The sequence below is a fragment of the Bidens hawaiensis genome, unplaced genomic scaffold (genome assembly GCF_021521415.1).
Source record: "Bidens hawaiensis isolate Kalapana, Puna unplaced genomic scaffold, B.hawaiensis_p1.1 tig00047609_1, whole genome shotgun sequence".
Classification (NCBI taxonomy): domain Eukaryota; kingdom Viridiplantae; phylum Streptophyta; class Magnoliopsida; order Asterales; family Asteraceae; genus Bidens; species Bidens hawaiensis.
This window is the reverse complement of record NW_027498520.1, coordinates 60,062-85,144: the sequence shown is the minus strand read 5'-3', so window position 1 is coordinate 85,144 and position 25,083 is coordinate 60,062. Positions and strand designations below refer to the sequence as shown.

Genomic DNA, 25,083 nt, shown 5'->3' with positions numbered 1-25,083 from the left:
AAGGACTTCAAAATGAAAATGGTTTACCTGAGTTCTAAAACCAATGAATATACATGGAATGCCCTTTGCCTGTTTTTTACACATTCAATCCTCCAAAGTCCAAAAACGTGCATGACTATAGACATGTATGGAACTTATATATTAGTCTAGGTTCATCTAGTATTCAATATTTAATATTGACACGTAAATTCACACATGAACGTAACAAGTCACCTAACCCAGTCCCGCTGGTATAAATACTACTGGCAATGTTCCTATTTTCATTTCAAGCAGGAAAAGTCTACTGCTCTATGAACAAAACAAAGAATTATTGTTTCTTCATTTCTATGGCAGTCAATGCATTATTCATTAGTATAGGTATATATCTGTATGTAGGTGGAGCTCGATGTGGAGAGAACACTCTGGAGATTATTAGCCACTTGTCATCGTCGTCGGCGCTGACATGGACTGAGAAAGCGGCGTCGGAGGCGGAGGCGGTTGCAGCAGTTTCATGCTCTGGCCATGGTAGAGCTTTTGTTGACACATTGACTCCAGGTGGTCAACCTGTTTGTGAGTGCAATGGTTGTTATAGTGGCACTGATTGCTCGGTATTTGATCCTGAATGTCCTGCTAGGGCTCAAAGGTGATTTCTTATAATTAACATGAAGCACACATGCTTATTTTTTAAAAGTGAACTTGTAAAAGAAGCATAACATATCATAGATGAGAGTTTATTGACCGAATACAGGAATGTACCAATTGATCGCCAACGATAATTCGTTCATTACATGAGTTTGTTTCGGTGAACGCGCATAGAACTTCTTTATATATATATATATATATATATATATATATATATATATAGGGGATAGTTAACCTGATTAAGGGAAAATATGTAACATTTTTCTTTTCATAAATCAAGTTGTGACATTTGTGTATTTTGCAGTGGGGATAGATATTCATTGAGCCATTTTGGATGGAAAATGCTGCGGAAAGTGCAGTCGTCATATCGGGGTGGCATCGTATGAGTTACAGTTACGGTGACAGCACTACGATGTCTTCTCAGGTGGAAGAGTACATTCGTAGGCTACATTCCATTGTGGGGAACGCAATCACCAAAGGACGATACATAGTCTTCGGTGTTGGGTCAGCTCAACTTCTAAGTGCAGCGGTTTATGCTCTTTCCTCTGACAACATATCTTCACCGTCAAGCGTCCTCGCTGCCGCACCGTACTATTGGGTAACATGTATAAATATTTATTCAAATTTTCTGATGGTTTTAGATGATTATATTGTTTTTTTCCCGACCTATAGTTGTTCAGGGATCAAACCTTGTTCTTCAACGGCAAGACTTTTAACTTTGAAGGGGACACAAACTCATCGCAATCAAATAAAATGGATTTGGTTGAATTTGTAACATCACCAAACAATCCAGATGGGGGGCTGAAGGAACCAGTTTGAAGAAACACTAATTGACCCCGGGCAGATTACGGATAATCTGGGGGTTAAATAGATGTTTCCCACGAGGGGTTAGGTCCGGCAAAGATGGTTCTTCTGATAACCTGCAAAACAGACACCGTGAGCTCGTCACTCAGAAGGGGGGGGGGGGTACCTCCTTGTGACCACCCTCCGGCGTGAGAATCAGACTAGATTGCTCTTGAATATAAGTGTATATTAAGAGATTGCTAGAGAAGATAAGATGTGATAAGATAATGAGATAATAAGATCAGATAATCCTACCATTCCAAGGTGTTGGAGTATTTATAGCCGAAGGTAGGTTTCCAAGAAGGTACAGCCGGCTGAATAGTATTCCTGTTCTGCCAACTGTGGGCTACGCACATGCCATGCTGGTGGTTGGTGGGTAGGCAGCGGCTGATAGTGACCAGGCCGGCTGTGTACTATTCCTTTTCCACCAACTGCAGACTATGCACGTGCTACGACAGGTTGGTGAGTAGGCAGCGGCTGATAGTGACATTAAGTAATAGAGCATGTTGCTCGTTGTACTGTTGTCAGTGAGCTGTCGCAGCTTTGGTCAGATCTTTTGTCCATACCTCGTCAGGTACAGTACAAAAGATCCTCCAGTATCGTGCGGACTGGCTCATTTGGGCGGGAGTATTCCCGGCTTTGGGCGGTAGTGTTCCCGGCTTGCTCATTCCCTCTTCAGGTGACATTACTGAATTATTTGAGAGTTAAGTGCCTTATGCGTGTAGCCTTGCTGCGCGGGTAGCCTTCCCTGATGGCTAGTATCCGTAGCTGCGGGAACAGGCGGAGTACGTCACCATTGGGAGGCTTTTCCTGCGGGAACAGCTTGCGTACTGCGCGTAAGGACGTCACGTCTCTGAGCATGGTTGGTCCTGCGGATCCAGTTGGTCTTTGCGCAGACGTCCCTCTAAGGTAAGTCTTGCGAGTTCAACTGCGCAGACGTCTCTCTTCGAGGTGAGTCTTGTGGGCCCAACCGCGCAGACGTCCCTGTTTAAGGTGAGTCTTGCGGGTCCAACCGCGCAGACGTCCCTGTTCAAGGTGAGTCTTGCGAGTCCAACTGGGCTCTGCTGGGACCTACCTCTTCACAGTTAAAGGAAGGAAGAAGACGATAAATGATCATGTCTTTTTCTGGCCACAATTTACTCATATCCCGAGCCCTTCAGATCAAGATGTTATGATTTTTAGTCTTTCTAAGATCACAGGTCATGCCGGTTCACGATTTGGGTATGTGTGTTTTGTTTCTAATTACCAGTATGAATAAATACTTATACATTATATAATTATTATTATATAGGTGGGCGATTATTAAAGATAAAGACGTATATGATAAGTTTTTAACCTATGCCTCCGTAGCTAGTGCTGGAGTTTTCAAGGGACACTCAATTAAGAGCTTTGAAGATTTTAAAATTAATTGTTGAAGGCAACGGAAAGTTTTTCGAATTTACAAATAATAAAATGATGGATCGTTGGGATAGCTTGACTTCTATCATGTCAAAGTCTAAAAGATTTTCAATCCAGGATCGACAACCTTTGCACTGCACTTTCTTTAACGAAACTAGGAAGCCAAATCCAGGTAAATTTATCTCTTGTAGCCTTGATGACTTCATTAGAAACTATAAGAAAGTGATTCAAATGCAATATTTACTACCTTTTAAAATATAAAATTTGAGGAAAAATCAAGTATATCTTAAATATATATAAACGAAATCTTTAAAAGCTTCCTGGTTGCTTCTCTCAGGCCACCAAATTTCTTTATTTGTAAATGGAAGCTTCTAATGAATTTTACCGGAATTCACAGGACGAGTATGGGTAATTCGGGTCTCATTAAACCCAGATATCCCTTAAACGGGTTATAACATCTCATTAAATTAAAAATTAATTTCACTAAATATTTTATATGAAAATCCTACAAAATATGGATATACTAAAATTAATATCTGATTTTTAAAAAAAAAAATTATTTATAATTAAGTAACGATTTTATAGTAAAAAAACAAGCGGGCCATGGATCTCACCAAACATTGATAACTGTTATAGCGGGTTATAACATCTCATTCTTTTAATCATCAAATCCTATGTATATTACTAACTTTCTTACAATAAATAAAATTAAATCCAAAAAACATATAAATATTATAAACAAATAATATAAAACAACCATATAATACGGGGGATAAACATGTGTATAATTAGTTACGCATAGATTATATTACCTACATCTTGCCTACACATGCGTAGGTATTCGGTTAAAAAAAGAAAAAAAGAAAAAAAGAAAGAAGAATAACATTAACATGTTTAATGGTGTTTCTATATGTAAAATTAACATTTGTATTTAAGATATACAAAGCTCATAAACTAATAACTCTTCATTTTTGTTGGGAATATCTCATAAAACAGTAACTGAGTTTCAAAAGTGTTCTAATTAGATCACTCATGTAATTTTTATTCAGATCGGGCCACTAAATCTTCAAATCGAGCCTCATCGAATTTTCGTGCTTCTTGAAAGCAATGGAGGAGAGCACGTGATGGTCGTGATTTTCAATATACGTCGTCATATTAAAAAAAAATTAAAAATGTTAATTATATTAAAATTCAAAAATATAAAATAAAATTCACGTTAACACTCTACATCAACATCAAAAAATAGGTAAAAAGATTTCCTCATTGAAACAAAAACAAAGCATTATAAAAAGACAATATAAAACATGCAAACTTGTTTACTATTCTACACAGTTACCCCAACCCCCCTTAAGCCATCAGGTTATTTGATTTGTGATTTGAGGCTTCTCATATGTTTGCCCAAATTTACGGGTATGAGTCTCATAAAACCTAATCCTTAAATGGGGTATACTATCTCATTTTGTGAAACCCTTCCATAATCATATAGTAATTTTCACGGGTCAGGGGCCTCACCAAACCCGGTTAGGTCTTAAACGGGTTATAACATCTCATTTAATTGTAAATAACCCCTTAATAATCAAGCAATAATTTATGCGGGTCATGGGTCTCATCAAACCCAGATAGCCTTAAATGTGTTATAACATCTCATTCATTTGTGAAACAAATTCATCATCAAACCCTAATTTAATTTCTATTCTTTACATATTCTCCATCACTGGTCTATCCTCTCCATCACTGGTTAACTTTTGATTACCACCCACTATCGTTAACCTCCTCTCTCAAGCATCAACCACCATCGTCACTTACATCAACTGCCCCTTTATCATAAGCAATGGAAATGGACGTGGACATTAAACTAATTCTACTGTTTTCGTTTAGTTTTTAGTACTAGAAGAACGAATAGTTTATGTTTTATGAGCTCTTGTAATATATAATGTTATACACAAGCACTCATGCCGCCCCCACCCCTACGGCACCACCCTCATGTATGTGTACACACGTACAAACACTCACACACCCCGCATGCGAGCGCGCGCGCACACACACACATATATATGTGTGTGTGCGTATCCTTCCCTTGTACAGAGGTGTACTCAAATGAAAACTTATTTTAAAGAGAAAACTTTAAAAGAATTATTTTTAACTTTTAAAAAAAGTATTTTGTATATTTTTCCTTTCATTATCTTTATATGTTGATATTGTTGCAAAAAAGAAAAAAGAAAAAAGAAAAACATCGTCAATGTAGTGCATGTGTGCAATAATGTGTATTGCATATCTATAAGAGTGTTGTATTGTATAGAATATAACACTGTTGCACATATTTGATACATACCATTGTATATATGCAATATAAGACTATTGCACGCATAGAATAAACACTATTTCGTATATGTAATAATTAATACACATATGCACTACATCAACTTTTATTTATTTAGTTTTTTTATATTTTTTACATATAATACAACACTATTACGCATGCACAATACACACTATTGAATATATGCAATTAAACACTATTAAACATATAAAATACACACTATTGCACATATGTAATACAACAGTATCGCAGTGTTACATATGTGCACTACATCGACTTTTTTAATTATTTTTTATTTACCTTTTATTTATTTTTTTGCGGTGAAAAGTAACAAAATATAAGAATGATGAAAGAAAAAAATTGAAAATATTTTTTTATTTTCAAGTTAAAAATAATTTTTTGGAGTTTTTAAATTTTCTCTCCAAGTTAAAGTTTACAAACGCGCGCGCGCACACATTTACACACACACACATACATACATACATATATATAGGGTTAAGTTAAAATAAAAACCCACTTGAGTTGTGAAAACTCTAGAAACTCATTCTCAATCATATGTTTTTAATTAAAGTTTGAATCATGTGGTTCACAATTAAAGTTAATAAAAAATGTAAACATAAATATAACATTTTCTCTCTCCTGAAAATATATAAAAAAATTAGTAAAAAAATGTTAAAAAATAGCAAAACAGTTTTTTTTATGTTTCGATGTTTTGTATTAAATGTTACAACATATATTACGTGTGCAAAAAACAAAAAAAACGATGTTACATAGGGTTTTCACAACTCAAATGAGTTTTCATTCTATACTTCCCATATATATATATATATATGGAGACATTAAAAAACTGGGGAATGGTAATAAATATTAAGCGTCTTACGGAGAGAGAAAGAAAGAAGATGAAAAGTTGCTTATATGTATTATAATATAATATATATATATATATATATATATATATATATATATATATATATATATATTTATTGTGATATCATGAAACCTGAAATGCCTACAATAATTTAATATATAATTATTGTAGCTTTTGCATGGGTGAAATGTGAGAGAGAAGAAGATGATAATTGTAATACAGTGTTAGATGCGGGAAAAGTCATAGGTCGTCCTGGAATCCTTTTTGATGACTCAAGTCGTTATACAAGACTTTCTCTCACCCAGAGCGAAGATGACTTTAAGTTGCTTATGAAACGACTCACCGAGGTGGATCAAGAAAATGGTGGTTACGAGACTATGAAAACCTCAAATGAACCATTATATTACACTAGAAAAGGGTTATATCATTAAGCCTCTTGCTTAATTTAGGCTTCTGGGGACAATGTTTGTAAAGTGTGTTTGGATGTATGAAGTTTGATATTTAAATAAAAGTACACGTGTTTATTTATATGATTTATAAAGGTTTAAGTGTCAATACAGTGTTACTCAAGGTTTTAGATATTATAAGCTACCGGTGTATATTAATGAGTACGTACAACTTTTTCCACACCTATTTTACAAGCATGGCTTATGGCACCTAATTTACTATACTTCTACATTGAGTTATACTAACTGATTTTTCTGTCATAAAATGTTCTTTGCTCGTGCCTCAAACCGGTGGTTTTACTATTTAGCCAACACTATTGTGGTTCCTAACATGACAACACTCGTGTTTATTTGCAAACTTTGGACATGGTATTATATACACTGAGATTAATATAAATGTTAGCTATTTCGCTTGTGTTTTATGTTATGAGTGTTTCACAATGAACCAAACAATGTTTAAAACGGAGCTAAGATGATTAAGATATTGATACTCGAAGTTTGGTCTTTAAACATGTTAAATTCTTGAAAACTTTAGCAAGTGGAATATGAGATAACTTGTCCCACGTTGTAAAAGCAAACCTTGAATGGCTTATATGGAGGAACACTCCTCATTTTATTTTCACTTGAAAGGAGACGCAAAAATGAAACCTTGATCGGTGCTACACCGTAACATCACACTTTCAAAAATAATAATAAATAAAAGGATTTTGTTTATTTAATGGTGTGTTATTATTTAATTAAGTTAAATATTAATAAGTTGAGTTATGGGCTTTGAAATAAAAGCTGGATTAGGGAATGATTATGGGCCTTAAGGTCCATGGGTGTTGGGTATATAAACTCCATAAACCACCCTAAAAATCCTAAACCCCTCATTTGTATCTTTGTCTCCACACACACAAACACTCCCTCTTTGAAATTCAATATACAAGATATTTCATTATCTCCTTGTGCAAGATACAACAATCAAGAAGTCATTCATTTAGAAGATCCAAATGGTTGGGGTCTTTTCTAGCTAGATGCAAACAATGCGTTTCTACATGGTAACCTAACCGAAGATGTTTATATGTCCCTCCCCGAGGGGTTCTATAACAAATCTGAAACAACAGTTTGAAAACTTATAAAATATTTTATACGGTCTAAAACAGGCTTCTCGTCAATGGAATGAGAAGCTAGCTAAGCCATTAACAAAAGTTGGTTTTGTGCAAAGTAAAAGTGACTACTCTTTATTTGTAAAAATCCATGGTAGTGATATTAGCATTCTTCTTGTTTATGTTAATGACATTGTCTTAACTGGGAATAATTTAGCTGAATTAAACAGCATTAAATCTTGGTTTATGATTAAAGATCTAGGATTAAATACTTCTTAGCTCAAAGTTTATGATTAAAGATCTAGGAAAGCTTAAATACTTCTTAGGTCTTGAGTTGTTTGAAACAAATGATGGTGTTGTCCTGTCTCAAAGGAAGTATTGTCTTGATCTTCTAAATGAATTTGGGATGCTTGCAGTAAAACCTGTTGGGAATCCCATTGAACAAAATACTATAGTTACTGATAAAAAAAATTCTCCTGAAAATAACTGAGTTGCCCAACATAACTGAATATCAGAAACTTATTCAAAAGTTAATTTACTGAACTCATACCAGATCCGATATTTCTTGCACGGTTGGCTGTCTTAGTCAATTCATGCGTAAACCATTAAATTCACATTTAAAAATCACCTTAAAGCTCTTTAGATATCTAAAAAGATCCCCCGAAAAGGGGAATCTATTCAGAAGAGTGACAATTTTGAATTAAGGGGTTATTCGGATTCTGACTGGGTAAGTGCTTGGCAACTCATAGGAGCATTTCAGGGTATTGTGTCTACCTTGATGGCTCTCTTTTATGCTGGAAAAGTAAGAAACAACCTATTGTTTCTAGATCTTCTTCTTCTGCTGAATCAGAATATCAAGCAATGGCGTCTCTAACTTGTTAAATTACTTGGTTGCAAAAACTTCTACAAGACTTGAAGGTCACTCAAAAACTTCCGGTTAACATCTTTTGTGATAACAAAGCTGCTATACCTATTTCAGCAAACCCTGTCTTTCATAATCGCACTAAACATTTCGAAATTGATCTCCAATGCGTTCATGAAAAGTTTGTTGCAGGTGTAATAAAAGTATTAAAAATTAATTCCAATAATCAACCGGCAGATATTTTCACAAAAGGGCTAAGCATCACTCAACATGATTTCTTATAAAAAAAATTAAATTTAGTTGATATATTCCTGGATTGAATTGAGGGGGGCATGTTGAAATTATCTTTTTCATTTCTTGGGATTTTGTTATTTCCTTTCTTGATTATTATTTCTGTTTATTTTTATTTACAGTTGGAGTATTTCTGTTTATGAGGTTTTCGCTATTTTGGAAATAATTGGGTCTAAAAGAGGAATGATTGCTGGAATTAAGGATACAACTAAATGACAAAATAGCAAAAGACGTCATTTATGTTTGATCGTTTTTTCAACAGACGTCCTTTAGCAAAACAAATAGCAGAAAACATACTTCATGTATTAAATCCTTTTCACGTTAAGTCCTTTGACTCTAACCCAGTTAACTTTTCTTGTTAAATATGATCATGTGCAAGACACATGAGGGTATTTTTGTAATTTTATATAATTATTTAATAATTAAAACTAAAAAAATAATGACTCTCTCTCTCTCTCTTAAAATATTCAAAACAACCACCACCACCACTTAAAATATTCAAACTGTCACACCCCAACCTAAGGAGGAAATGCCGGGGCGTAATCCGATTGCTCATAGCTCGAAGATACTATCATAAAATAAATGTGACAATATCTATTTAATTATTTTATTTCAAAAGTACAAACAATATTCAAATATAACAAAACAATTCAAATAAATGAAAATAACAAATTTAAATTCATGTTTGTCTTCATTAAAACCTTAAGGTCTTTCCAAGTGTCTATACTTCAACTTCAATTCAATAGCAACATGCATATGCGTAGAAAACAAAGTTTGTCGTATATTGAGTGAGTTTATCACCAGTTTTGCAATAAAATAATGTTAATATAATAACTAAGAGAAATAAGCAAAACGTACTAAATGCGGTATGAAATCAAACCATGATAAAATAAGTTGTCGATTAAACCATTGCCAAGCGAATCTGACGCCGGTAAATCAACCATGAGAAAATAATAATAATAAGACCATTGCGAAGCGAATCGGGCATTGGTTAATAATATGAGAACCCAATACATAGGGATATGTGGGACCTCTCCGCGCACGAATGCGCACATAAACAAGTAAGCACATAACAAGTATATTTGATTAATCACACACAATTACACGCTTGCTATTTTTGTTATATATGTATAATATGATATACGCATATGTCCCCAAAACATTGTGAAAATTGAGTAAAAATAGGGGATTGATAAAACTCACCATAGATGAAAGGCAAGTGATTAATAAATACAATAAACGAACAACGATCTAAACTAGTCGTCTAGTAACGCGTCGAACGAGATAACACTTAGAACCTGAAACTTTGGGATATCATAATATAAGTAAAATAACTTAATTCCACTGGAATCGATCCAAACGGACGTCTAGAACTTCAGTTATGATAAATTAAACGTTTAAGCGAGCTAGTACTGACCAGAATCCGAACAGCGAGTCGGAAGTCGGCTTTTAGTCAGTAGCCTTATAATTTTGTTACGAGAATAAAAGTCTTCTGGGCCGAACTCTAGTTCTGACAAGAAGCATGAGAAATTGATTGGTCAAAGTTATTGACTATTATACCCTTAAACATGTTTGAGTTCAATTGACCACCAAGACTCCCTCAATCGGCAAAATTGATTGAGGGTTTTTGTTCTACAGATAAAAGTCTACTATATTGAAGAAGACAACTTACTCGAACGATGAATGAAACAAGAGATAATCGAGGATAAAGGGTCTTGAAGCTTGAAAGTCAACGAAGCAATAGGAACTTGATAAATTCTTGAAGAAATCGACAATGGGGAAAGGAATTTCGTGGATTGTAGCTATGGGGGCTGGTATTGAAGTAATAATTTAGGGTTTTATGATATGCCTTGTTTAAATATTAAGGGTTAAGACATGTTTATTAGGAAATAAGTATTTTAGGAAACCGAATAATCAATTAATGACAAATTAGGTATAATAACTTAAAGATTTCGGTTTGAATAGAAATAAAACAAAATTGGAATGTTTTATAAAATTAGTTGACATACCTTGAAGCTTAATTTTCGTTAATTTAATCAAAAATAGGAAAGAATTGGCAAAACTAGTCCACGTAGTTCTCGAAAATGCGATTTTTAGCCATTTTAAGTGATTTAAAGGTTTCTACGGGCTATTTGGTATAATTGAAAGTTAGGAAATTATAAAATAAGTTAAACCAAGTTAAATACCAATAAATACAAGTTTTAAATAGTTCGAAGGATCCAAATTACGTTCCTGAATCGGTTTAAACTTAAACGAATACAAATACGAAAAATCCGAGATGTTACACAAACCATCACATTTCTCTTCTATCTCTACTCCCTCTTTCTCTACAAAACCGAACCACCGCCACACCTGCAACCACCTTCGAACCACCGCCACCCCCGTAACCACCTATGACGGTGGTTCCCCAAACCAATTTGAAACACGCCATCCTTTGATGACGGACTTTTTAGGGGATTCTGACAACGTTAGGCTTTCGAAAACACGTCATCCTTCTCCGCCGCCGACCATCACACCTCCGCCTCTCCCCTCCCCTCGATTCTCTTCATGCCAGCCACCATTTCCACCACGAAATGGAATCGAGCTATTGTGCATATCTGAAACAAATTGCATCTAAACAATTCATCGTTGTTGGTGTGGTGGCGATTTGGTGTAAGTGAGCAGAAAACATATATTTGAGCAGTGTGGGTGAACGAAAAACGAAAATCCTCCATAATTGTTGCTACAATTACGCCTGAAACTCGCTTAGGGATAACGTGAGTTACCTCTTCGCTATTCCCTCTCTATTTAGTGACGTTATTTTGAAATTAGTGGCCCGATTAGGGTTTACAACTGATAGAGAGGGTGGTATATGTTGAAGAAGATGAAGATGTGATGGTGGTTTTTTGATGAAGCTGATAAAGTTCTTGATTTGTGGGAAAAGTCACCAAAGATGATGGTAGTGGAGTCGCTCATAGATGGTGGCGGTGGTGGAGTAACCAGAGATGGCGGTGGTTGAGTGGTGGTGGTATGGTTTATTGAGGTGATGTAAAAAGAGAAAGATGAGAGAGGGGAAGTGATGCTTAAAAGTGTGTTCTTATTTTTTTTTTTGTTTAAAAGTGTTTTATTATTTAAGTTTATTTATTTAAAGTCCAAATTGTTAACTAATTACACAAATAACCCCTTAAGGGCAAAAAGACCATGTTGCCCTCACATGAGGTGCCCATGACTGATTTTAACGTAAAAAATTAACGGAGTTAGTATTAAAGGACGTAACGTGATAGGGATTTGAAACATAACATATGTAATCTGCCATTTTTTTTTTGCTAAAGGACGTCCACTGAAAAAACAATCAAACATAAATGACGTCTTTTGCTATTTTGTCCAACTAAATACTAATATACACTTCTTTTACTTAGCCTATTTAAAAGGGGTGTTCAAGGGCTTCAAAAAAACAAGTCATCGATCAAATCTTTAATTGACCTCATCTTTCTCAAGTATGCTTTGGCTTCATTTGCTAAACAAATCCTGCAACTAAGTTGCAGGCTGTGAGATTGGATACGCATATCACCTTGATTTACGTATATCAACTAGTGGTCTTGACACCACTATTGTAATGAGTGTCCAGCAACTGGTTCGAAGCTTTCAGGTTCTGTAATCGATTATATGGTTTTTTGGTTGTTGCTTTTAATTTGGTTTGTAACCCTTCTCTGAATAAAACGAGTGTTTGATTGTTGACACTTGTTCAACAAGCAAATTGAGCCGGTTTTAACTTGGACTCAAAACTAAATGAGCCAACTAGAATCGGATTGTTATCTTCCACCAAGTTGAAAATTGTGCCCGTACTCAGTTGGATACGACTCACTTTTGTGTGTTTTGATTAGGGTCCTGTCACGTGGTAATACTATATTTTGAGTTAGAGGGAGTTTTAGTGAAAGAGAACACTCACTTGTATTGTATATTGGTTTTTTACTCTATTAAAACCTGAAAACTAAATAAACTTAAAACTATAAAGCTAGCTCGAGGGCCATAAAATACGGGAGCTCCAAGTTACGGTCGAGCTGCTTCTGAACTCAACTTTTTGGAAGCTAGAAAACAAGATGATTATTCATGTCGGAAAGCGTTTATAATAAATATAACACTTTTATTGAATTACACTACATAAATAAAAAAAGATCAAATCAGTAAATTATAGAGAGCTAGTTTAAGTGAAAAAAAATGCAACAAGAGGAGATGAAACATAAAACGTTTAGTCGAAGGTTTGTTCAACGCAGAAATTAAAGCAAATTCCGTGTCCCCAAATCCGGTATTGGAAATGCATGTGTATTAATTTTGATGTGATTCTCAAGTGTGTTTATCATTAATATGCGCAGAATCGCTCTACAACTTTTTATGGAATCAACAAAAAAAATTATTAAGAAATACATTGACAATAACGAAACAAATCAAGAAAAGAAAAAAAAATAAAATGGACTTTATTTCGACTATCAATATAAAAAAGGCTTTTGATAATCTTAGAAATAGCAAGAGGAAGTCACATATTTTTTTTGAGTTATCTTACTTGTCACAAAAATATGTATTTTTCAAATTATCACAAACCCAGGAAGAATCCCTTGGTATTTAGAGTGTAAATGAGTAGAAACAAGTTTAATGGAATTTAAACGAATAAAAAATGGCATTAAACTAGAGGGTTCCAATAAGTGTTTTCCTTTAAGATAACAATATGCTTAAGGTGTTGCCACTAATAAACCACTCCAAGGTTTTTCTCCCTATAATTTTACAATGATTTTTCACCACTTTCACGTCTTCAAACACCCAACTTGGGACATTGATATCTAATTCATCTTAGCTCCATTTTGAACGCTGTTTGGTTTGTTGGGAAGCAGCTCAATCTCACATAGTAGAACACAAACCCAGTAAACAATACTTATGTTAATAGAAGTATGATACATATATTTAAGTCCAAATTTGATTAAAAAATACACTTTAACGCAGTCCTCTTCTTCACTAATTTTTCCAACAATTCCCATGAAGAAAGTTGACCATTTTTATTAGTCAATATAGTTAGTCACTAATATATTGGTTATATGAAAAAAAAATACTCAACTTTCACATAAACAATGTGTTTAGTGTTCGGTTTGGTCCCTATGAAGCTTCGCCATGGCTGAAGCAGTTAACTTCTTATTCACAGTTTATATGTTTTCTAAAGCACCGTTCAGTACTTAAAACTGGTTCCGCATTAAATGCTCCCCTGTATATATGAGAAGGGTAAAATGATTCTATCAACTATAAAATGAAGTAAACAACCATAAAAAGCTTTTATTATGTGGTATGAATATGGTTAGTTGATGGAGAATTATTATGAAAAAAGACACAAATGGCTGAAATATCATCAGCGGCGATCCCTTTTCTCTTGCGTTTCCAAGCTCGAATCGCACTATCCACCAATTGTTTAGCCGATTTAGCCTTGTCTTCTGTTGATGACACAATCTCCACTGCTTCCTCATTTGAAATAACATCCCATACCTACAAATACAATGATGTTAAAAACTTAATAAATCTATGCAGCAAATTAATCTTCAATTGTTTGAACTTGAACTCACCCCATCAGAAGCAAGAACCATAAATTGGTCTCGACTCGTTATACGTCGTTGCATGACTTGAGGAACTGAAATGAGGCCAAAATTTTTGATACAGTAATCGCCAAAGGCGCGTGACATAGCTAAGCCAGGTGATTGCTCATTTGGCAGCCATACGCGGTGCACACCAGGCTCGTCTTCTAAGCAGAAAACGCGACCATTGCACCCGACTATCCGTTCAGCCTCCTCTGTGTACACCAATTAGTTTTAGGCAAAGTTAACCACAACACTCTAATGAAAAACACTACAGGTTGTATTTTGTTTCAGCAGGGCCCAAACACATAATATGATCACTCACGGGGTAGATTTGGCTTAAAATCAACTGTAAGCTGTACATACACCAAGCCACCGTCGTCAGTGACTGTAGCGAGTACTGCTCGGGAATCTCCAACATTTGCAACAACAAGATGATCAACCTGGAAAACAGCAATGTGGCAAATAAGTTCCAAGGGTGTCAATTCCTTACACGATATGAAAATAATCAGGTTTTCAGTGGTCATGTCCTAGCTGCTGGTTGACCTTTTAACCCATTTATTAAAAAATTGGCCAAGCGGGTCATTCAGATTGACATGCTTAATAAAACAAGTGGACCTGTCAACCTATTTAATTAAATTGATTAACATGACAACCCGTATAATACTTTTACAACTTGATTACAACCTGTCAACTCATTTTCTTCGTTTAGATAAATGGGTTAAACATGTATCAAGTCAAGTTCAGGTTACATGATTTTAAGTGTGTCCAGTGTCTTGGATTAATGTTAACAAAAATAACCATATGCGCCGTGCCAATGACTCAACCTGACACAATTACTACTCCTATAACTCTATGATTGAATTCAAAAACTTAAAAAGAAAAATCATGTTGATATACCTGTCTGACGGCTATTAGAGCTGTGGTTCCACTGTAAAACGAATCAATTTTATGGTATTGCTCTAGATCTTGGTCGACATCCGCACAAGTTTTTACAAAAGAATGCTGCCATAGTTTGAATCTATCAAGCTCTTTATCAATCTGATCAAGTGAACCTTCGACCAGCATTTCTTGCCAATTGCATAACAATGATGATGGCATCAGGTTGCAGACCCTCTTGGCAACAAAATGTCCCCATGGACCATGACCATCAAACGCCCCACAAAACATCATGTCCTCTTGACACCCAAATTCCTATAAAAACATGTCATTTTAGTCATTAATTGTATGCATAAATAAGTGTTTTTTTCTCAAAAAGAGATTATTTTTAAGAGGTTTGATGCCATATATGGTCATGTTTTTTTATGGCAAATATGTGTTTTGTGACCAAATTTACTTATGAAAATAACTCATTTCTTAAAATATATTGATGTAATTGAGATACAGAAAAGTAATGATTATGATCTTATACCTCTCACACTATGCAACAATCTTGATTCACTCCTTTTTCGCCTCTCTTTGAGCAAACCGAAGCAAAATTGTCCGACCCAATCACGTTGACAGTCCCAGATGATCTTAAGATCATCTCATTCTTCTTTGCATCTTTTGCCATAGATTCTGCGGCCTCTTTTCCGCCACATTGACTCATATCGGTGCCTCGTTTTAAAGTCGAAAACGTCCTCGTTAGCCCATCCAACATGGACGAAAAACGCCCCATTATTTACTCCTAATATCAGAAAAAAATAGATCATTTGAGTTCAAGATTCTATATAAGTAGAATTATTATTTGAATCCTTAACAACGAATCTAGGACAACCAGAACATGATTAGTTAGAAAATATATATATGTATACTACTCTTTACGTGGAATCACAATAATCTACATGGTCAACTTTTAGATCACTTGTAGACAAACATCAATATTAAATGAGTAAATGAATAAGTATAACCTCAAGATTCTATATATACAATTCGCCAGAAACTCAACCGTGGGAACTACAAAGTTTTCAACCAACAAAGATTGTTCTTATGAAAAAAGAAATATATAAAACTACTCAGGGAGAAAATGGTGATGATTTTATGAGAAAAACCTTTGTTTGACCGGTGGACTAGAAACAGTGAGGGCTGCCAGAAAGATGAGAGAATTCTAGAGGAGTGAAAGTGAGTGATGCAATCATATCATATGATTTTTGAGTGGGGAAGGGTACAGAATAAAAGAGTATATTGGTATTATAGATAGATGCAAATACTGAAATACAGTGTGCAGTGGAGGCCCTCAGTGGGTTGTTTGTTACTCAAAGCGCAGCCACTTTTTTAAACAGTTTGTGGCACTAAATCTAAGACTCTCATCATTAATGGAGTAATAGCTTACGTACATATATAGTTTATTCTTTTGAAAAATATGTCTTACTTTTAAAATCATTAATTAATTAGTTATCTACATAACCCTTAAATTCTCTAAATTTACGGAATTTTAATACTTAAGATGCGATTGGTTGAATGTAATGGAATAAGGGGGGAATGAAATAGGAGAAGAAATGGAATGGTAAGGGAATGAAATGCATCATTATCATTCCTTTGTCTTGTTTGGTTAATCTATGGGAATAAAATCAATTATTACCTTATGCTGTTTGGTATAAAAAAAATTGTAGGATTGAAATAGAAATAATAAAAATACTTCTATCTCAAAATACTTATTACAAAAAAAAAAAAAAACCTATAATGGCGACGGTGGTAGCTCCGGCGACGAAAATGGTGGTGGCGATGGTGGTGCTGGTGACAGTCAGCCGGAAGGGGTGGCGGTGGTAGCATTGGTAGGGATGGCAATGGTACGATGGTGGTGGTTAGGCAACGACAATGGTGATGGCGGTGATGGTCAGACAGCGGCGGTGTAACGCTAGTGGTAAGGCGGCGGCGATGGTGGTGCCAATGGTAGTTGTGGTGGTTGTTGTTAGGTGGTGGTGGTGGTGTTGAGAACATAGGGTGAAAGAGAAATGAAATGAAAAAAAAAAGAGTGGAAATGATTGGTTTTGATAAAATAAGATTCCATATGTAATGAATGATTCCATTCTATTGAGCAATTAAACACCAATTTTTCATTCTCACATAATAAATCATTCAATTCCTCATGTCATTCCTGAAACGTTACCTTATAATGAGGATTGAATCATTAACATTTAGTTGAAGAAACTCACTAGTGTCTTTAGGCAGTCCTATTAGCATAATACCACTATTAATTTATGCCCGGTCATGCGTAAAATATACAATGATAGGAAAAATTCTAAAATTAGTAATTTTTAACTCACTTTTTCCAGTTTTAGCTTAAAACCAAAATAAATTTCAAAAATAGCCAAATTAATCCGTTGGATCTGACGAAAACCGTTTCTGATCCAACGGAATAATGAGCCTATCAGGTGGCGCCACGAAACATACTATTCCATCATTTCTGACACGGTTTTCGGTTTTGTCGGCGGATTAATGAAACAAACCGACGTATTAATAAACAGTCGGATCTGACAGTTCAGTTCATGCTTCTGTCGGATCTGACTGTTTAATTTGTCTGACGAACCCTAGATTTTTCAATTCGAGGGTATTTTGAGTTATAGAGTGAAAACGAACACTATGGTTGTGTTCTCATCGAAAAACTAAACGATTTGCACTATTGATTTGCTTGATTTTGTGGAGAAATAAGAAAGATGGAGTGGATGTTGGTTTTGGAGGATTGGGTTTGAGAGGTAAAAGATGAAGAATTCCGTCGGACACACTAAAATTCCGTTGGATCGGATCCATTAATACGTTGACACGTGGCATGGCTTTAAAGGTCCAAAAATTCCGTCGGACGATGTTAAAAATCTGCGGGATCCAACAGGAAAAATAGGTTATTTTGGGAATTTTTTGTAAACCTAGACTATTTTTGAAAAAATTTCCCCGGGGTAAAATCACGCAAGCGTAAAATAATCATTTTATCCAACATGTTCCTCACACCACCATTGACCACCTCCACCCTCGCCCTATATATAGAACAACCACAACCACCATATACTGCTACTAGCAGCTACCATCTCACCCAACTATTCTTGAGGCGAGCAATTCTTCACCATCCAAATACACCATGTGATTATCAAACAAAATTTTCCTAATCATGTAGTAATCAACACAATTTACATATATGCTCTTATGATTACCAAATCATGTCTGAAGTTACAAACCCCCGTTCAAGTTAATACTTAAGCAAACGACATGTCATATACAAAATATGCATATATACACATCAAAATTGGGAATCTTACACACATAATACTTTGGGCGCGTTCGTTCCATAGAATTCGTGGAAATTCAAAGGAATTAGAATTAAAATCCCATAAGCGTGTTCGTTTCGTTGGAATTGGAATCGGAATCTTAATATCATTTTGGTTTGTTCGATTGTCTAATAATTGGAATTCAATTCCATCAAATTCATTTAAATAAAAGGATTCCAAATTCTTACAAAATATGGAGGATTTCAAGTAAATTCGTTGTAATCTTTTCTCGAGGTTTTGTTTTGTTTTTTTTTGCTTTTTTTTGAACGAGGACAATGAATAAAACATTTTAGTTTTTTTTACCATTTTTAGTTTTGATTTATATTTTGAGTTATGAATTTATTAATTTTATTTTTAAAGGGTTTTGATCTTAATAGAAAACCCATAAAAAAGTAAAAAAAAAAAATCATAATGAAAAATATAAATAAAAAAAAAAATTAAACTATTTCTACCGTTATCCTTGTTAAAGTAAAAATTCCAATTCATTTGTGATGATAGATTATTATTCATTTGCCAAACAAACACATAAAAAATGGAATTGGATTTCAATTCCTTTCAATTCCAATTCCTATTAGAATGTACAGATTTCAAATCCAATTTCTTCTAATTCCAAATCATATTCAAATTCCAATTCGAATTCTATTATACTTTGTAAAACGAACATACCATTCTAGTTTCGGCTCATAGAGCTTCGGAGCCCACACCTAGGCCAATATCACCAATGCACTAAAGGTAATTCTTCGCATCATATTTAATAACACCTAAATACCTTATACCATATCTTGTGTCACACATTATTTTAAATCCTTCTTCATGTAGGTTCATTTCATTTAAGCAATATTCTAACAAAAATGGTTTCAACTTTTCAAAGAGACAAAAATAAGAAGGATTTATTATTATTTTTTTAAACGGTCAACAAACATAGAATGCCTAGTATTTCGTACGGGGTGATCGAATGGAAAAAGGCCATTGCCAGCTGGCCTAACCTAGCCTTACGGAGCCTTAAGCGCCTCCAAGTTATCTCCAGTTTCAGTGAAAACCCACTACTCGAAGGCCCACTGGTGGTAAAACCCGGATGCCATCAGGATCGAACTGAAAATCACAAAGATTTCAGTCTTCCTTCATTGAGCCACCCATATTCCCCCAAAGTGTTGTAAGTGGGAGTTGAACTTGAGTCTCTATTAAGAAACCCAAGCTCCTTACCACTACACCACATTGGATGGATAATGAGAAGAATTTATAGTCACATAAAAAAACCTCTTGAAAAAATAATAAAAAAATTATAACTCAAAATTTAATAAAAAAAAAGAAAAAAGAAAAAAGAAAAAACACAAAAATGTTTCCATCGTCTTTCTCGTTTAAAAAAACGACTCAATGTTGAGGGAAAAAAATCAATGCATCTTTTTGTTTATCATTGTGTTTTGTGTTTATTTTCATCATTGACTGTGTATCCTTTTTCCTTGATATTGTGTTATATTACTCAACATTTGTTATATTTTATCGGCGTTCTGCTATATTTTGCGATCTATTGTGTTTTCTTTAGTTATAGTTGTGTCTATTTTTCATTTTTGTCATTGTGTCTTTGATCTCGGCATTGTGTCTTTTCGTCGTTTTTAAAATTTGAGTTTTTAAAAATTTTTAAAAACATTTGAGTTATTAAAATTTGTTTCGTTTTTTATTTATATTTTGCGTTATGATTTTTTTTTATTTTTTTAAAATTTTTTGTTGAACTAATTAAGATAACCCATAGAAAACGCAATGGAGGTACTTCACCTCCATCCTCTGAACTAAACCAACCTAACTGTGAGTCAAGCTATCGACTCCGACAAAAATTTAGCATGTTTAGGTTTAGTTTTTATTTTTACTTCGTAGGGATAAGTTTAAAAAATAGTAAAACACGGCCATGTTGACCTTAACATGGCCATGCCCAGTATAATTCCCCTACAATGATCATTTCTGGCACTACTTCCGGATTAGACTGTCCAATTTCAGAGAAAACTTGCCAACATGGTCCATGTTTTGCTAAACACGACCGTGTTGATTGGCCCTGGTAAATTATAAATGCTGCATAACTTCCTTGGAGTTTTTGCACATTTCCTAGCCACTTCTCTTTGATCTAACAGCCTCCAAACATGCCTATGGAACACACTAATGCCGGAAACCCAATCCATCATCTCCTAAAAAAAGAACATCAACCTGGAGATGATTCTGGAACTTTAGGAGATGGCAAGAGAGCTAACCGACATGCTTGTTCAAAACGAATAGTGAGTCCTGGCTCTAACTGAGACCGTGGAGGAAATGAAGAAACAGCTCCGCGACATCAACGAGCAGATTCAAATTCAGTCCATCCGGCTAGGATTCTTTCCACCACCACCACCACCGCCTCTCGGTGGAAGTGAGTCTTTTGGCGGAAACCTTTTCGGATGAGGATGCTTTGGAGATCCCTTCTCCAACGTCTTCTGAATTGCTTGTTGACAACTCAAGGGATTGTGTTGAGGACTAGTAGTTAGGACCAGCCGGGCTTAACCCGGTTCCTTTGTTGCTTTCTTTATCTTTCTTTTATGTCTTTTTATTTTATGTATTTTTAGGATCAATGTAATTTAGGACTTTGCTATGAAATGAAATTTATGTTTTCGGGATTATGTTTGCACACACTAAACCGATCGTCCAAAAACCACAACCGTTGTGATAGAAAATTCAAAAAATATGGCGAAGTGACTTAGCACGGCCGTGTTAAGATTAACACGGGTCGTGTTCACCATAGATTATTTATAGCTCATCATCTCAGCAATCGTACAATTTTATGAAACTAGCATTTATGTCACTCAACTACCATGGCTGTGTTTATATCACCACGGCCATGTTTTGCCTTCCTGTGTGTCTATAAATGGCTATCACTTCCCATTTTTTTGGCATACCCTTTTTCATGCATGTTACACCCCGTTGAGCGATTTGTGGAAGCGTAAAACGGAAATGTAACAGACACCTCTGGTATCAACCACATTGTTTATAAAGAACAATACAAACTAGTTTACAATATTTTACATCGATCTAACTTTGTTTATAACTAGGTGATACAAACAAAATCCAGCCCGTTAAGCGACTTTACTTCTTACTAGCACACTTGCATCAATTCACCCAGCATTGATTGCAAGTCAAACATGTGGCACATTGACTTTCTAGCCAAAGTCTGGTATACCTGAAAAACAAGTTAAAATGGTCAACTACAAATAGTTGGTGAGTTTCACGAGTTTCAAGAAATTAGTTGTGCGTACAACAATCATATTTGTAAATACGCAAGTATGTATATATGTACGTTCACATTTACGTTTGTTTGTATGTTTATGATGTAATTATGCTAAGCTACAGTGAAGCCTTGACTGTTTGTGCTGCGAGCATCCATTTCCCACGCTCAATCAACCACAGTGGCCCCCTTTCCACCCACAACATGCCCCGAGTAGCTATGTCTAACACTACATAGCGTGTTTGTATAATTATGGTCATGTGCAAACGGGATAATGTCTCAGCAAACCATGCTGGCCCCGCCTAGGTTTGTCAAACCAATAGTACTTTTCACAAGCCACCGGCTCGAAATTAATCACTGTGTAAGTGGGGAAATTCGTGTTAGCACTTAGATAATTCCCATCATCAAACAGTTCAGAGTATATATAGATATGTATCAACATGTTTTTCACCCCAAAAGTTAGTAAAAGCAGTTTAAAAGTGGGGTCATGAAACTCACGATTTAATAGGGATTCAGTACAGCGTCAGCTTGTAGTTCGTTTGATTCGTATCACTAGCCCCTATAATCAATATTATAATAATATTAATATTAAGATTATTATAATCTTAATACTAAACTGGGCTATATATCTAATCTGGGTATAGCTGTTACACCCAGAAAGTGTCAATAGCCTTAGGATGTGATGTTGTTCAATGTCTAATACTTAAACCTGAACTTGGCTCAGTTTCCCTGTTTTCCCAGCTGGGCCAAGTTGTTCATTATGAGTTCCGAAAACAGTTATGGGGAAGTAAGCTTGGGTGAATATGTTGGTTGATAAAATGATTAAGTTATAAAGAAAGATCACACATTAGGGTTCCGGATTCGCTACGGGACCCGTTTTCGCTTATTCAGTATGATTTGAGGAGAAACGCGCACAATCTATCCAGGTTGTCCAGGTTTCTCATAAAAAGGTTCGTTTTACATAATTAATCCAGAAATATGATTTTTGATCACTCTTGGTATTCTGATATTCCAACAGGTTCGTTAATCACGAACTCGTCGGTTTTTATCATAATTGAATTTGTTTAATCTTTAAATTAGCATAATTAATTAGCTGTTAATCCTTAAATTATGAAAATTTAGCCACTTATCAATTAAAATATTTATATTTTTATAAAAATATTTCTGGAATTATTTACTGATTTATTAATTATAAAATTCATTTTATTTGCTATATTTAGCCCGAAAATCTTCCGTTTATAACAAATAATCACCGAAAAATCCGCCAAAATTTTTGAGTGACCAATATATGTCCCAAAATAACCTAGAAATATCCAAATTTCTAAAAATCTTGACAAATATCATTTCCAAGCCAAAAACAACTATGAAAATTCAAATAAACGCAAATGCATAAAACATACTTAGAATTTTCTAAATGACCCCGAATTTCATATGTGATCATAATATAGCAAATCTTAGTTCCCCACAAGATTTCATAATTTTTCAATCATTTTAACTATTTTTCCCAAATAAGCGCGCCAATTCAGTAATAAATTCGCCAAATATTCTCAGATTGTCGAAAAATTACCAAATTTGAACAGGGACTCAATGATATGGTTCCTGATGTCCCTGCAAAATTTTATGACATAAAAATATGGACATCATAATCGAATCCTAAACAGCACGTAATCGAGTGATTCGGTACTACCTTAGTGGTTTTGGTTCATTTTCGCCCTTCTAATCAAGTTTTCGGGTTCTTGTGCTTCTATGAAAGCTAGATACAGGTCCTATATCACAAAACAAGCAAGTTTCATCAACACGGAAGCCTCTTAACTTAGGGTTTCGACTAGGGTATTAAACCGAACTTTTGAGCCGTAAAAACGCCGTTTAAACCCTCTAATCCGTGTTTATGGCCAAAAATACTATCAAACCAAGTTCCTAACCATGTGTATGATCAAAAAGTATTTTTGGACCATTTTTAGGATTTTTTTCATGGTTAGGAATAATTTTTGGCAATTAAACTATGTTTATATGGTATTAAACCCAATTAAAACATGTTAAAAATGTTAAAAATAATCAAATACCTAAAGTCTTTTGGGAGCTTCGTTGAAGAGCAGAATGAACTTTTCCAGAATTTCCAAATTTTTAGGCCAAAAGTATCTAGACATTTGTATATAAAAAAAGGAAACCCAAGGGGGAGGGGGGTTTTGCCCCCTGGCCCATTTTGATCCACAAATCTGGATTTGCAAGCCCACACACGAAATCCCAAGTTCAAATATAATTCAGGTTCAGTTTTTGGTGCGAAAAATATATCGGGTGCGTTAAACAACACGAAAACGAATGTTTTTCGGCTATTTTTGTATAAATTTATAAAAACGTAGTATACATTTGTAAAATTCGAAAATATTTTCCCGGGTCGCTTAAAACATTCAAGTAAGTGTTTGGTAAGTTTTTTTCGGCTTAACGGATGATATAATGCTTGTTTTGTAACTCTCTTTCGCGTTTAAATCTATAGTGGGTAGTTAAACGAGCATGTTACGTTTAACTGGTTTGCTATCGAACTAAGGCCATAATATTAATATGCTAGCTTATATTAAACATATATCACTTATAGATGATCCCCCCAGGATATCTGGGTCATATCCAGAGCCGTTCGGTTAATCGTTCGTTCATTACCTAATAAACGTTTAATTGCTTAATAGGTAAACACGTACTGAGGTGTATCAGGTTTTGTCTCAAATGTCACATTATCCCCCTGTTAGGAAATTTCGTGCCCGAAATTCAATATGCTTGTTAAAAGCTTCTTACGAACAAACAAGAATATTTGATTTCGTTTTAAAATGTATATAATTCCGCGTTATAAGGCATTTTACTGAACTTTGATCATTGAAATTATGTTGAGTCGTAACTTTTTGACCTCCCCACCTGATATTTATACGGGTTCTTTACCAAGTTTATTTATGTGTGAGTTTCCAAGCGGTACTATCGCCGCCTCGTCAGTAAGGCATTTGATTGTTTTGGTATATAGGAAATCACTAGTAGGACTAAAGTTCGACACTAAATATGGTTTTATTGATTGCTATGAGATTAAATTTCAAGATAACTTCATACGGTTCCGTATATGTTGGTGTCAACTTATCAGTTTCCTCAACTCGAAAAAACGCTTTTCACAGGTCAAAAATTCATTATGTACACCGATATAGTTTTATCTATGATTTCCAGAATCAAATTGGATTTCGCATTTTTGAGTGTTGTCAACTTTCAGTCTATTAAAGTATCAATTCATGTTCTTGT

General features: G+C 34.8%; 1 protein-coding gene and 1 pseudogene across 2 annotated transcripts; one reads left to right on the top strand and one right to left on the bottom strand.

Annotated features, from left to right (window-relative positions):
* The first annotated feature begins 273 nt into the window (after window positions 1-273).
* On the top strand, window positions 274-6,527 carry LOC143597125 (tryptophan aminotransferase-related protein 3-like; annotated as a pseudogene). Its single transcript, XR_013146838.1, has 7 exons — window positions 274-622; window positions 926-1,219; window positions 1,294-1,434; window positions 1,729-1,736; window positions 2,560-2,685; window positions 2,756-3,034; window positions 6,222-6,527. The product of XR_013146838.1 is annotated as a tryptophan aminotransferase-related protein 3-like (transcript).
* A 7,511-nt stretch (window positions 6,528-14,038) lies between these two features.
* LOC143597124 (putative protein phosphatase 2C 34) lies at window positions 14,039-16,103 on the bottom strand. Its single transcript, XM_077075714.1, has 5 exons — window positions 15,740-16,103; window positions 15,229-15,522; window positions 14,654-14,771; window positions 14,320-14,543; window positions 14,039-14,242 (listed from the first exon to the last, which is right to left on the bottom strand). The coding sequence occupies exons 2-5, from the start codon at window positions 15,499-15,501 to the stop codon at window positions 14,039-14,041; spliced, it is 819 nt and encodes a 272-aa protein (XP_076931829.1). The 5' UTR covers window positions 15,502-15,522; window positions 15,740-16,103.
* Window positions 16,104-25,083: the final 8,980 nt, after the last annotated feature.

Coding starts and splice junctions, on each gene's coding strand:
- LOC143597124 (XM_077075714.1), bottom strand. CDS start 15,501: ATGATGTTTTGTGGGGCGTTTGATGGTCATGGTCCATGGGGACATTTT. Junction 14,772..15,228: donor CTCTAATAGCCGTCAGACAG/GTATATCAACAT, acceptor GCTGTTTTCCAG/GTTGATCATCTTGTTGTTGC. Junction 14,544..14,653: donor TTTTAAGCCAAATCTACCCC/GTGAGTGATCAT, acceptor TGGTGTACACAG/AGGAGGCTGAACGGATAGTC.